Here is a 15107-nt window from a genome sequence, read left to right as displayed (position 1 = left end):
CGCGCTCTCTCTCTCTCGCGCGCTCTCTCTCTCTCTCGCGCTCTCTCTCGCGCTCTCTCTCTCTCGCGCGCTCTCTCTCTCTCTCTCTCTCTCGCGCGCGCGCGCTCTCTCCTGCACTGTCCTCACCATGTGCTTCCTGTTCTTCTCCCTTTTAAAACTGCTGTTGTTTTGACTTTGTTTTCCCCAAAGTTCCAAAACAATGCAACAGCATATAAAACAGTAATTGCTGATCCTGCAATTCGAGGAAATCCCCTCCAGCACCTAAAATACCTCAAAAAAAGGAGCAGCTCTTACAGCCAGAAATTTTTCCCGTCCTTCATCTTGGATTACCCAGTGCTGCAGGGGTCGTTGCTGTTTGTTATCTATATCAATGATTTAGATCAGAATGTGCAAGTTTGCAGGTGACATTTGAAATAGAAGGTATTGTGGACAGTGAGGAAGGTTGTCAGAAATTGCAGCAGTATCTTGATCAGACTGGCGAAGTGGGCCGAGAAATAGCAAGTGGAGTTTAATATAGATAAATGTGAGATCTTGCTATTTTGAGAAGTCAAGTCAAGGTAGGAGTTTCATTGTGAATGGTAAGGCATTAAGAAGTGTAATGGAACAGAGGAACCTTGGAGTTTATGTGAACGCTTCTCTGAACTTGGAGTCACAAGTAGACAGAGCAGTAAATAAGACTTTTGGCACACTGGCCTTCATCAGTCAGAGCATTGAGTATAGAAGTTGGGGAGTTATGTTGCAGTTGTATGGGATGTTGGTGAGGCCGCACTTGGAGTATTGTGTTCAGTTTTGGTCACCTGTCTATCGGAAGGTTGTTGTTAAACTGGAAAGAATGCAGAAGAAATTTACAAGGATGTTGCCAGGACTCAGGCACATGAGTTATCAGGAAAGATTGGACAAGCTAGGACTGTTTTCTTTAGAGTGTAGGACACTGTGGGGGATCTTCTTGAGGTGTATAAGATCATGAGAGGCATGGATAGGGTGAATGCACTCAGTCATTTTCCCAAGGTTGGAGAATCGAGGACTGGACGGTATCAGTTTAAGGTTAGAGAGGAAAGAATAAAAGGGAACCTGAGGGGCAACTGTTTTTAACACAGGGCGGTATGCATATGGAATAAGCTGCCAGCGGAAGTGGTTGAGGCAGGTATATTAATAATATTTAAAAGGCATTTGAACAAATAGATTGATAGGAAATGTTTAGAAGGATATAGACCAAGTGCAGGGAAATGGGGTTACCGTGGATGGACATTTTGGTTCGCATAAACCAGTTTGGAACAAAGGGCTTGTCACCGTGCTGTGGAACTCTGACTCTGATAATACATTTGCTTACTGAGATAACAGTTGACAAGAAATATAACATTACAAGCTAGAAACGATCTCAGGCAGGAGAATGTGATTGTTTAGTGGCCTGTTTATCCATAATATTGAGAGACATTCAAAGCATATTCCCTGCTTGGAGAATGAACTCTTGATACCATTTGCCAATTCCATATTGTAGTTTCATTTCTTTCAACATAGTTAATTGATTTTAATATTGCTGGAGAGCTCCCATCAGGTCTACATTCATTTTCTTTTCCTTCGCACCACAATGTACAGTTAGATACTCAAACTGATTTCAGAACAGGAAACACCATTTTGCCTGTTGTCTTTGCTGACTTCACCGAGTTTTTTAGTGCTCTTCCACCCCATAGACCAAAGCCCATGTTATTAATATATATAGCAGGAAGACGTTAACTATTACTGGTTCCCTTTCTTCAGCCAATTTTCTATTGCCCTTTTCTACTTCATAAGCTTAACTTTGCTAACAAGTCTGTTTTGTGACACTCTACCAAATGCCTTTGCAAGTCCAAATACACCAAGTCAACAGCTTTCGCCTCATCAACCTTCTGTTACCTCCTACAAGTTAGTTAAAAGCTTTCTTTATTTAATACTTTCCAAACGACTGTTAATATTTTCCCGAGTCGTCATTTCAAGAAGCATTCCACCACCAAAGTAACACTGACAAGCCAATCTTTGCCCTCTTGTTTTTTGATCAGGGTTTCGGAGTTCGAGGAAGACTGGAAAACTTTATGACCAGTGCCTCCATAATTTCCTCACTCACTTCTGTTAGTATGCCTATATACATGTCATCTGATCTGGATACCTTATTGACATTGTGTAGGCAGCCATTTATATCAATTTTAAATGCATCTAGTGTCTGAATTGTCTCCTCCTCTTCCATCACCTGTGCAGCAGGATCTTTTAAAATGCAGGTGTTTCAGCCATTGCTGCCATCTTGCATATGAACATAAGAACTAGATTGTAGATGATAGAAACCCTGCAGTGTGGAAGCAGACCATTCAGCCCATCGCGTCCACACTGACCCTCCAAGAGCAGCCTACCTCGATCCACCCTCCTGCTCTCTCCCTTTTTACCTTGGATTTCCCCTGGCTAATCCACCTCACCTGCACGTTGCTGCACACTGTAGTATAGCCAATCCACTAAATCTGCACATCTCTAGATTGTGGGAGGAAACCGGAACATCCGGAAAAAACTTGCGCAGACATGGGGAGAATGCGCAAACCCACGCAAAGCGTCACATAAGGGTGGATTTGAGCCTGGGTGCTTGGAGCTGTGAGGCAACAGTACTAACCACAGCCACTGTGCTGCCCAACTAGGAAAAGGACGAGGCATTTCAGCCTTTGAGCTTGCTGCGCCATTTAATATGGCCATGGTCATCTCATTTAGGCTTCAACTTCACTTTCCTACCTACTGTCCATAACCCTTTAACCCATTACAAATGAAAATCCCCCAGTCCATCTCAGATTTATTCAGTTTCCTGTGGAATGGTAAATTCTACAGATTTTATGACCCTTTGAGAAGTAATTCCTCCTCATCTCGGTTTTAAATCTGTCACCTTTTTCCTAAAAATTTGCCCTATTGTTATACATTGCCCTACAAGGGGCAACATCTGCACTATATCTACATTTGTTAGTCCTCTTGAGCATCTTATATACATCGGTTAGATCTATCGTTCTCCAAACTTCAGAGAGTTTAGGCTGAAACTGTTCAATCTTTTCTCAAAACCAAACCTTTCATCTCTGGAATTAATCTAGTGTACGTTCTCTGAACTACCTCCAATGCAATTACTATCCTTTCAAGTAAGGGGACCAAAACTATATACTGTAATTTAGATACAAAACTCTACACAGTGCTCCAGAAATGCCTTGTATATATCCCCAATTTGATCCCTTACCTCACCCAAACCACCACCTTCTATCTTTTCACTATTTATATGCATGCAGAAGACTTTTGGGTACTTGTTGTTAGCTTTTAGTTCCTTTACATTCTGTTACTCTTTACAGTTGCCTTTGAACTGACTAGGTCCAACTGGTCTTTAGTTTTATTAGTATGCTTATTCTTAATCCCTATTTTTTAATCATCCAGGGAGCTCTGGATTGACTTGAGCTATCATTCACCTTTGTGGAAATGTGTTATTCCTTGACTGCACCCGGCAACAGCACATTGGCAGGCAAAGTGATGACTGAACAATATTAGATTCCAATTAATGTTAGATCCATTTGCTTTCCTCATAGGTTGGATATTCACTTGTTAATTATTATTATTCTGAATTGTTACTTGTCCTTTCTATTGCCAAACCCTATGGTACAATGATCACTGAGTGACTTGATCCACCTCATTCACAAGAGTCAAGTCCACAAATCCCTCTCTTTGCTGGACTGGGCATTTACAAGTATAGAATATTTTTCTGAACATGCACAGAGTTATGGAGTCATACAGTACAGAAGCATGTCTATGGTGGCCTGACATCCTAATCTGACCTAGTCCCATTTTACCCATAATTCCTCTAAATCCTTCCTATTTACATACCCATCCGGATGCCTTTTAAATTGTACAAGCCTCCACCACTTCCTCTGGCAGCTCGTTCCTTACACGTAACACCCTCTGTGAAAAGGTTGCCCCTTAGTTCCCTTAAATCTTTCTCCCCTCACCTCAAACCTATGCCCTCTAGTTCTGGACTCCTTTACCCCAGGGAAAAGACATTGTCTGTTTATGCTATCCTTGCCCCTCATGATTTTATAAACCCTCTATAAGGCCACCCCTCAGCCTCTGATGCTCCAGGGAAAACAACCCCAGCCTATTCAGCCCCTCCCTATAGCTCAAATCCTCCAACCCTGGCAATATCCTTGTAAATCTTTTCTGAACCCTTTCATGTTTCTCAGCATCCTCCCTATAGCAGGGAGACCAGAATTGCACGTGGCCAATTCCAATAGTGGTCTAATGAATGTCCAGTACAGTTGCAACATGACCTCCCAACTCCTATACTCAATGTACTGACCAATAAAGGCAGTGATTTTATTAACCTCTATAAGGTCAGTCCTCAGCCTTCAGCGCTCCAGGGGATAAAAGCCTCAGGTTTTTCAGCCTCTGCCTCTAGCCCAAACCCTCCGATTCTGGCAACATCCTTGTAAATGTTTTCTGCACCCTCTCAAATTTAACATCATCCTTCCTGTAGAAGAGTGACAGAGTTATATGCAGTATTCTGAAAGTGGCCTCACCAATGTCCTATACAGCTGCAACTAGACATCCCAGCTGCTGTGCTCATTGTTCTGACCAATGAGGGCAAGTGTGTCAAATGTCACCTTCACTATCCTAACTATCTGTGACTCCACTTTAAAGAAGCTATGTACCCAAGGTCTCTTCTTTCAGCAGTGCCCCCAGGACCTTGCAATTAACTGTACAACTACTGCACTGGTTTGCCTTCCCAAAATCCAACATCTGAGATGTATCTAAATGAAATGCCATCCCATTGGCCATTTGAATGAATAAATGTTGTAATCTGAGATCATCTACACTGTTCACTACACCACCTATTTTGGTGTCATCTGCAAACTTACTAATAATGTCTCCTACATTCACATCCAAATCACTTATAAAAATGAAGAAAAGTAGTGGGACCAGAACCAATCCATGTGGTTTGCACATTGTTGGTCACAGGTCTCTGGTCTGAAAAGCAACCCTCTATCATCACCACTGTCTCCTATCTTCATACTAGTTTGAATACTATAGGAAATGTAAATGCAGTAGGCAGTCTTGTTTCTTCTGCCCTTTATACTACCGCTGTTGCAGTCTTTTCTAAAATTTCATTTTTGGGATACGGGCATCACTAGCCATCACTTATTGCCCATGAGTAATTGCCCTGAAGGGTAGTGGTGAAGAAATGACATTGCTATGGATCTGGAGTCGCATGCAAGCCAGACCATGTAAAGGTGGCAGATGTCCTTTGTTAAAGGACAGTCGTGACCGGGTGAGTTTTTACAGTAATTGACAGTGATTACATGATCACCATTGAGCTAGCTAGCTTGTTGAGATTTTTACTGAAATCAAATTTCACTATCTGCAATTGTAGTCTTGGAACCCATGACTCCAGAATATTAGCTTCGGTTTCTGGATAAATAATCCTGTGATATTTAACACACCACCACTACCTCCAAATTATTTTTGGGAAATTAAAGTCCTCCATTATAACTACTGTACAATTTTTGCACCTTTCTTAACTTAGTTTGAAATCCATTACTGTGCACCTTTCCAATTGGTTTTTGGCTGACAGCATCAAATGTCCTCCTAGGTCAGTGTTACCACCCCTCCCTCTCTCTTCCTGAGATAAAGCATTCAGAACATACAAATATACAAAATTAGGAGCAGAATAAGACTATCTGGCCCTTGATTTTGCTCTGCCGTTTGCTTATATCCATGACTAATCTGTTGTGTTTTGAATTTGACATTTCCATTTGCCCTCAATAACCCTTGATTTCCCCTGCCTAGCAAGAATCCCTTCACCTCTTCATTAAAAAAAATCAATGACCCTTTCTCCATTGCTTCGAGGTGTCTCAATCCTCGAAAAAAATTCTCCTCTGCCTTGAAGCGGTTCGCCCTTACTTTAAAATAATGTGCCCTAGTTCTGGACTCATCCACTTTGTCAAGATGATTCAGAATTTTATACACTTCAACTATGTCACCCTCTTCTAAACTCCAGTTTGTCCAGCATATCATCGTAAGACTACCCATTCATTCTAAGAATCAATCTAATTAACTGTTTCCAATATCTTTGCATGCATTCTTAAATCAGGAGACCAAAACTGAACAGTATTGGAGATGTGTTCTCAGGCATGCCCTGTACAACTGAAGCATAATATCCTTCCTTATATGTCATATCACATCCTTATAACATCCCATTAAGTACGTACTGATCTGCGTACTCACTTTTTGTGACTCGTGCACTAGAATACCTAAATCCCTCTATACTTTGAAATTCTGCTGTCATTTATCCATTTGAGTAGCACTGCATTACTTTCTCTTCCTGATTATAACATTCCTGTCTTTTTATAAGTGACATCTCCATTATAACCATAACATGGTAGTTATTCTTTAAGGCATAGGAACAGAAGTAGACCATTTGGCCCACTGGGTGTGCTTCGCCAAGCAGGTCAGTCAGGTGCCTATTGATGTCAGGTGAAATAGAGGCCTTACAGTTATTCCTTACTGTGAATCTGATTTACTGGTGCATTGTCAATTTTCCAATCCTTGAAACGAGAGACTGAAAGTAACATTGTTGTGAAGCTGTTAGAAGCTACAATGGGCATGAACAAGAGAGTTCAACTCAGCATTGAGGCCTCAATATAGTCCATTGTCTCGGGGGTGAAGGTCCATTTTTTTTTGTTTTTTTTTGAAAGAAGCTATAGATTGGTGTAAAGAAATGAGTAAAATCCTTTACGTATTTTTGAACAACAACAGCTTGCAGAAAATTAAGGCTGAATGGTCTGTTGATCGGAATATCTGTATGAATGTCCTGGTGTCTTGTTGAAAAGTGTGCTGATGTATTTTTATATCAGGTAGATCCTGAGGTTATGCTGTTTCTAATGCAGCTCTGTTGGAGTGGTGGAGTCAGAGGATTAGTAGTATTGCCTAAAGTCTGAGCTACGGATGGTGGAGTTGTGTTGGAGTATTGCTAATTAGTCAGGTCAGTGCTAGGAACAAACTAGAGCAGAGAGGAGAGTTTTTTTTTCCCTTTTAGAAGGTAATTTCTATTCAGCGAAGAGACTGAGAGAACAATCTAATGCTGTTTTAAAAATTTTTTTTGAAAGAATTTGGATGTGAATCGGGAAGTCTGGATTTGGTACCAAGGTGTCCTTGATTTAAAATTATTATAATAGTCAGAGTTTGCGAGAACTTTATTACTGTAGGGTGTTAAGGTAGACGCTGGTAAATATGGATCAATAATTATAACATAGGAGCATGCAGGGCTGAGGGGAGAAGGGTGGAGCAATGGCATGAATTTTGGAATGCTCAGGTTCGTACAGAAAATCACTAAATCAACATTACACACTAGCATGTCCTCCAATCCAGACAGCATCCTAGTAAATCTCCTCTGCACCCTCTCTAAAGCATCTGCATTCTTCCTACCTTGAGGTGACCAGAACTGGACACAGCTTTCCATGTGTGGTCTAACTAGTGTTTTATAGAGCTGCAGCAAAACCTTGCAGCTCCTCAACTCAATACCCTTGTTAATGAAAACCAAAACACCATATGCCTCCTTAACAACCCTATCAACTTGGGTGGCAACTTGAAGGGATCTATGTATGTGGACCCCAAGATGAGGGGTGTGTAAGTTAGGTTGATCTTAGATTAAGATAAATGCTCACACAACGTTGTGAGCCGAAGGGCCTGTATTATGCTGTACTGTTCTATGTAGTGACGTAACCTGATTAGCTTTCGGCAATAACAAAAAATACTTGATGCTGCCAATATAACAAGTAATGGTATCATCCAAGAAAGAAAAATGGTCAACTGATGAAACACCTGATGAAAAGTCATTGACTCTGTTAATCTGCTGAGTGCATCCAGCATTTTCTTTTTTTATTTTCTGGTTTCCAGCATGCAAAGTACTTATTTTTGGTTGGCTTTATCATGTTTAATTATATTTATGTGTATCAATATTTTGTTTTGCAGGTTTCTATAAATGGCACACAGCTGTCAGATGGGACTGTGGGATCAGAATTTACAGAGGTCCCTCAGGTAGGATTAGTTGTATATTTCATCTTTTGCCTATTTAAATTCTCTCAGGTTCGATTTCAGCCTTGGGCAACTGTCTGCGTGGAGTTTGCGCATTCTCCCTGTGTCTGCTTGGGTTTCCTCCAGGTCCTGTGGTTTCCTCCCACAGTCTAAGATGTGCAGGTCAGGTGAACTGGCCATGCTAAATTACCCATAGTGCTAGGTGCATCAGTCAGAGGGAAATGGGTCTGGGTGGGTTACTCTTCGGAGGGTCGGTGTGGACTGGTTGGGCCGAAGGGCCTGTTTCCACAAAAACTGTTTATGGATACAATGGGATTCTGAAAATCCCAGTTCTTTTCAAATTCTAAGATTCAGAGGAGCAGGGCATCATTTTATTGTTCGCCTTTTGTGGCTCTGGCATTTTTATATAAAAAAAAATCAGGTTTTTTGTTATTAACTGAGCAGTATGTGCTAGGTCATCCACAGAATATATAGCTAGGGGACATGAAGGGGATTCAAAATTGGTGAATTTTGAATTGCCAGGCCAATATCATGCATGACTGACTCTACGTTGTGACAAAAATCCACTAACTCTCCAAGAAGATTATTCCCAAGAAATGAATGGAGTTGCCATGTTACCAGCAGTGCTGGGACTGAGAACCATTCATCTGAAGATCTCCTTTGCTATTTCTGGATTTTTTGAACAATTTGAATGAAGGTATCTAATTGTGAATCTTATTTACTGTGTATTGACCTTTACACAGTCTTTATGATAGACTTACTACAGAATAGACTTAATTTAAAAATAAATTCTCTCAGGAAAAGCCATCAACTTCCCAGCATGCAAAATCGGACCAAGATCTTTTTAATAATTCATGAGTAGGATGTGGATGTCATTGGTTCTGTCAGTATTTATTGCCCGTCACTAATTGCCCTGGAAAAACTGGTGGTGAATTGTCACCTTGAGCTATTGCAGTCTTTGGGAAGTTGGGACACACTCTCAAAAGATAAGGTTAGGTTCCCTACAGTTTGAAAACAGCCCTTTCAGCCCAACAAGTCCACACCAAACTCCGAAGAGCAACCCATCCAGATCCATTCCCCTACCCTATGACTAATGCATCTAACAGTACTGTTAGGAATTTCTGTAAGTTCAAGATGCTGTACCAGAAACAGTGAAGGAACAATGATATATTTTCAAGCCAGAGTGGTGTGTGTCTTGGAGTAGTATTTGTGTTTGGTGATGTTGCTACTGTCCATGCTTTTCTAGGTAATAGAGGTAATGGGTTCAGAAGGTGCTGTCAGAGGAGGCTTGGTAGGTGCTTGTGCATTTTGAAGATGTTACTCGCTGCTACTATTGTGCATCCATGGCAAATGAGATGAATGATGAAGGTGGTGGATGGAGTATCAGTCAGCTGAGCTGCTTTGGCCTGGATGATGATCAGATATTGTCTTCCGATCTTCAAATCATGTTCCTCAGTGCCTCTGACAAACCTGCTTGTTGCTGTGCATTATAAAGTATGCAGATTTTGTCAAGTTATTAATGGAAGACACAGTGATGCCCTCTCATGTCTGGGGATGATCAGATGCCTGGTCCCTGTAGCCCCCTCAGTGCCGTGACCTGGTCATTTCTTTCCCAGCCAGCTGCAGAGATATGGGAGTGACTTGCATTCAGACAACATGCACTCCCTGTTCAAATGTAATGAGATGATATCCACGTTTCGGCTGACAAATGGCAAGTGAAATTTGCACCACACAAATGTCAAGCAATTACAATCTCAAATAAGAGACTAACACTCCTTCACGTTCTGATTGTGTTGCCTTCACTGAATCCCTCACTATCAGCATATTTGGGGTTAGCATTGACCAGAAACTCAAATGGACCAGCCAGATAAACACAGTAGCTGCAAGAGCAGGTTAGCAGCTAGGAATACTGTGGTTAGTAACCCATTTCCTGACTCCCCAAAGCCTGTCCATCATCTACCAGACTCGAGTCAAAAGTGTGTTGGAATATTCACCACTTTCATGATGGGTGCATCTCCACAACACTCGAGCTGAACACCATCCAGGACAAAGGATGGCACAGCATCCACTCACACTGCCACTGATGCTCCATAGCAGTGCTGTGTGCTACTGTTTACAAAATAGACTGCAGAAATTCACCAAAGATCCTTAGACAACGCCTTCCAAACCCATAACCATTTCCACCTAGAAGGCCAACGGCAGCAAATACATGGGAATATCTGATGAAGGGCTTTTGCCCGAAATGTCGAATGCACCAGACTTCCGACTCTAATCAGCAGTCCTCACTTTTCCATACACGGGGATACCTCCCTCCTTCAAGCTCCCCTCCAAGCTACTCACCATCCTGACTTGGAAATATATCACCATTCCTTTGCTGGGTCAAAATCCTGGAATTCTCTCCCCAAGGGCATTGTGGGCCAACCCACAACATGTTAACTGCATTGTTCAGGAAAGTAACTCACCACCTTGTAAAGGGCGACTAGAGATGGGCAATAAATGTTGGCCAGCCAGCAACACCCACGTCCCATGAATGAATTTTAAAAACTATTTTGAGGTATTCTGATGGCAGTCAGTCTGTCATTCTCTCGCATGAGTAAACACATAACCAAATATGGGCAGTTATCTCTCTGGTATCCTGGCTTGTGCAACTTGTCAGGCGGTGCAATATCAAGAGGTTTTCCGGTTGCTCTTAATGGGCAATCAGCTGCAACAATGAATTTGCCCAAAGGTGTTTCAGAAACCGGAGACATGAGATGAAGAGTGCTCTGCAGCGGGCTTCCCTGGACAATCCCAGTCCATCTATCAAAATCAAATCTGCAAAACAACCATAAAGCATTAAAATCCAGCGTTTTCTTTGAAGTTAGTTCAGGCAACAGAAATTAACAGTAATTTGGAGCCATAATGTTTGCAGAAAAGTGCCTTGTTTTTAACAAAAAAAAGTCCAATGAATCTTTTCATTGATCTCTTCCAACAAAAATCCAGCTATCCCCACAATAATTTTAAACAAGTCCAAGGATATTGTTATAATAATAGTTAAAATCATACAGCACCGAAACAGACTCTCCAATCCAACTCATCCATACCAACCAGGTTTCCTAAACTAAACCATTCCCATTTGCCTGCGTTGGTCTGTATTCCCCCCAAATCCATTCCTCTCCATGTACTTTTCCAAAGGGATCTTAAATGTTGTAACTGTACCTGCATCTATCATTTCCTTTGGCAATTCATTGCATATATGCACCACCCTTTGTGTGAAAAGGTTGCCTCTCAGGTCCCTTTTAAATCTTTCCCCTCTCACCTTAAGATTATGTTCTCTAGTTTTGAATTTCCCCGACCAGAAGGAAAAGATCTTCAGCTTTTCTTTGTCGCTCATGGTTTTATAAACCTCTATAAGATCACCCCTCAACCTTTTACACAGCACAATATGATGTCCCAACTCTAATACTTAGTGCTCTGACCAACGAAGGCAAGTGTGCTAAATGCTACCTTCAGAATCATAAATGTCAAACTTTGCAAGAGAAGAAAATAAGATGCTGAAGTTATCAAATTTAAGATGCACACCTAAACCTGCATTTAGACTAATAACGAACATCCACAAATTGCATGTGATGCCTTCATCCTACTTTGCCACTCTGGAAGATATCATGGTGTGAAATGATATGGTGATAATTGGATTTGTCTTTTGCATGAACAAAGCATACCTGGTAATACTCTACATTGCCTGTTAGTGTTGTACCCATACCAGTGCAGCTTAGCCAGGGACTTGGCTAATTTTGGAGCAGAAGTCTAAAGAATTAGTACCAAATATAGTCAGGACTTATTGCCTTTGCAACACCCAATATCCTTCAGCCATTTCTTGATGCCATATGCATTTAATCAAATAAGTCACAAGCTGGTACCTGTGATCTGGCAACCTCAGGAGGAGGCAGAACTGGATCATCTGCTTGGGACGTCCTTATTGTGATAAATGCAAATACTTTGTCTTTTGCAGTGATGTGCTGGGCTCATCCATCGCTGAGATGGGAATATATTAACTACGTTGTTGTAATGACTACATTTCAGAAGTACTTTGGTTTTGAATGAGAAAGCAATGGTGTAATGATGCTGTTGCTGGATTAGTAATCCAGAGACCTGGGTAATGTTCCAGGGACCCAGATTCAAATCCTGGCATGGCATTTGGAATTTGATTTTCTTAAAACTCGAATGATGATCATGAAGCCATTGTTGATTATCATAAAAGCACTAGCCCAGAGCCCAAGGAAATCTGCAGACATCTGACTCGCAGGGAGATGGTTAATTCTTAATTCCCTTGGAAATGGACCAGCAGTGTTGTATCAATGCATCAACTACTAAAAAAATCTCAAAAGAAAGGAATTGACTGAGGATACAGTGGCAAATTCAGCCCTGTCAACTCTACAAAGTCCACTTTTCTACTGATAAAATTGAGACAGCTGTCTCACAGTCGAATCAATAGTCTTGACGTTTATACTCTTTTTACCTTAAACACTGCCCCAGACAGTACCATCACCATCACCATCACCTTCACCGGGTATTTGCTTTCCTCCAAGCTGGCAGACCCAGCAGAGTGTATACAGACAGGAGGGAGTTGATTTATTCTGAAATCCATGACATGTCTTAGCATCAGGTCACCCTGGACAAGGAAACCTTTTGTGGATAAATTAGTGCTTCTCCATGTTGAACACTACTTTGAGGAAGCACTGAGTGCGGCAAGTACAAGTTCTGTGCATAGGGAATTTGAATGTCTGTCATCCACAGTGGTTAGCAGTATGACAACTGGTTCTGCTGGTTGAATATTAGTGGAAATAACAGTATGACTGGGTCTACGACAGGTGTTGAGAGAGAACCAACAAGAGGGAAAAACATACTTGACCTCGCCCTCACCAATCTGCCTGTCTCAGGTTCATCTCTCCATGGCATTATCACTGAGTGACCACCACACAGTCCTTGTGGAGTCCAAATCCCATCTTCACATTGAGAATACTCTCCATTGAGTTGTGTAGCACTATCACTGTGCTAAATAGGATTGTCTTCTAACAGATCTAGCAACTTGAGTGGGCATTCATGAGGCGCTGTGGGCCATCAACAGCAGAATTATGTTCAACTGCAATATACAACCTCATGGCCTGGCATAATCTCTCTTCTACTGTAACAATTGAGCCAGGTGATTAACCCTAGTTCAGTGAAGAGTGCAGGAGGTTATATCAGCAGGCATACCCAAAAAATGAGATGTCAGTCTGATGAAGCTAAGAAGCACGCATGCCAAACAGCATAAGGTGTCCTCATTTGCCTGCATTAGTGTCACTCCCACAATACCCGAGAAGCTTGCCACCAGTTTTTGATGGGTACCTCATCCACAAGCATTCACTCCCCCAATACTAACGGTCAGTGTCAGTAGTGTGTACTAGCTATAAGAAATAGTCACCAAGGCACTTGAGATGATACTTCCAACCCCATGACCACTACCATTTAGAAGGACAAGGGCATGAGATTCGTACCACCTACAGTTCTCCTTCAAACCAAAAAGCCTTTTGCTGTGCTGAAGATTTCTAAGCTAGTCACTATCCTGACTTTGAAATAGATTACTTTTCCTTTAGTGTTGATGAATCAAAATCTTAAAACTCCCTCGCAAATTGTGCTGTGGGTCTACCTACACCATTGGACAAAAACAGCTCAAGTTCCTTATGACTTTAACTGTTCCCATTTCTGTAATCCTCTTCAGCCTCACAATTCGCCAAGATAGGAGGTATGGTTAGTACGGTTGTCCTGAAGACACCAAAATTGGAGGTATAGTGGAGAGCGAAGAAGGTTACCTCGAGTACAGTGGGATCTTGATCAGATGGGCTAATGGAAAGACAAATCAGGGTAGGATTTATATGCTTAGTGGTAAGGTCCTGGGGAGTGTTTCTGAACAAAGAGACTTTGGAGTGCAGGTTCATACTTCCTTGAAAGTGAAGAAGGCATTTGGTATGTTTGCCTTTGTTGGTCCGTACATTGAATATAGAAGTTGGGAGGTCATGGTGTGGCTGTACAGGATGCTGGTTCGGCCACTATTGGAATACTGCATTCAGTTCTGGTCACCCTGCCATGGGGAGGATGTTGTGAAACTTGAAAGGATTCAGAAAAGATTTACAAGGATATTGCCAAGTTTTGAGTGTTGAGTTATAGGGAGACTCTATATCGACTGGGGCTATTTTCCCTGGAGCATTGGAGGCTAAGGGGTGACCTTATCGAGGTTTATAAAATCATGAGGGGCATGGATAGGGCAAATAGACAATGTCTTTTCCCTGGAGGTGGGGGTGGAGTTCACAACTAGGGGGCATAAGTTTAAGATGAGAGGGGAAATTTTAAAAGGAATCTAAGGGACAACCTTTTCATGCAGAGGATGATACATGTGTGGAATGACCTGCCAAAAAAGTGGTGGGGGCTGGTACAAGTACCACATTTTAAAAGGCACCTGGATATATGTATGAAAGGAAGGGTTTAGAGGAATATGGGCCAAGTGCTGGCAGATGGAACTATATTAATTTAGGATATTTGGTCAGCATGGATAGAAGGATCTGTTTCCGTGCTGTATATCTCTGACTCTGACGATCTAATTTCGGCCTCCTTGAGCATCCCCACATATAGCCACCTTCACAACTGAGCTTAAGACTATTAGTCATGGGAACAGAGTTAGACCATTTGGCCCACTATTCAATTATGAATGATGTTTCTCAATCCCATTGTCCAGCCTTTTGATGCCGTTATCAAGAACTCATACATCCCTATTTTAAATGCAGTCAATGATGTGGCCTCCACAGTCTTCTGTGGCAATGAGTACCGCGGTCTGTCCACTCTGAAGAAAATTTACCTCGTTTCAGTTCTAAAAGGTACCTTCACTTTGAGGCTGTGCCCTTCAGTCCTAGCCTCTCCGTCTTCTCCAGTATTCATAGGATCCCTGCAGCGTAGAAACAGGCCCTTCGGCCCAACAAGTCCACACCGACCCTCTGAAGAGTAATCCACCCAGACTCATT

General features: G+C 41.8%; 1 protein-coding gene across 2 annotated transcripts in view; it reads left to right on the top strand.

Moving 5' to 3' along the window:
- Positions 1 to 15107, top strand: part of fam193a (family with sequence similarity 193 member A) — a 227901-nt gene that overhangs the window by 91809 nt on the left and 120985 nt on the right. For both annotated transcript variants that reach the window (XM_043704036.1, XM_043704026.1), the window contains exon 2: positions 8011 to 8076. In XM_043704036.1, coding sequence (XP_043559971.1) covers positions 8011 to 8076 — 66 coding nt within the window. The remainder of the gene's footprint in view (positions 1 to 8010; positions 8077 to 15107) is intronic.

Source organism: Chiloscyllium plagiosum, chromosome 2, assembly GCF_004010195.1.
Source record: "Chiloscyllium plagiosum isolate BGI_BamShark_2017 chromosome 2, ASM401019v2, whole genome shotgun sequence".
Classification (NCBI taxonomy): domain Eukaryota; kingdom Metazoa; phylum Chordata; class Chondrichthyes; order Orectolobiformes; family Hemiscylliidae; genus Chiloscyllium; species Chiloscyllium plagiosum.
The sequence above is the reverse complement of the archived record's forward strand: the minus strand, read 5'-3'. Positions and strand labels throughout refer to the sequence as shown.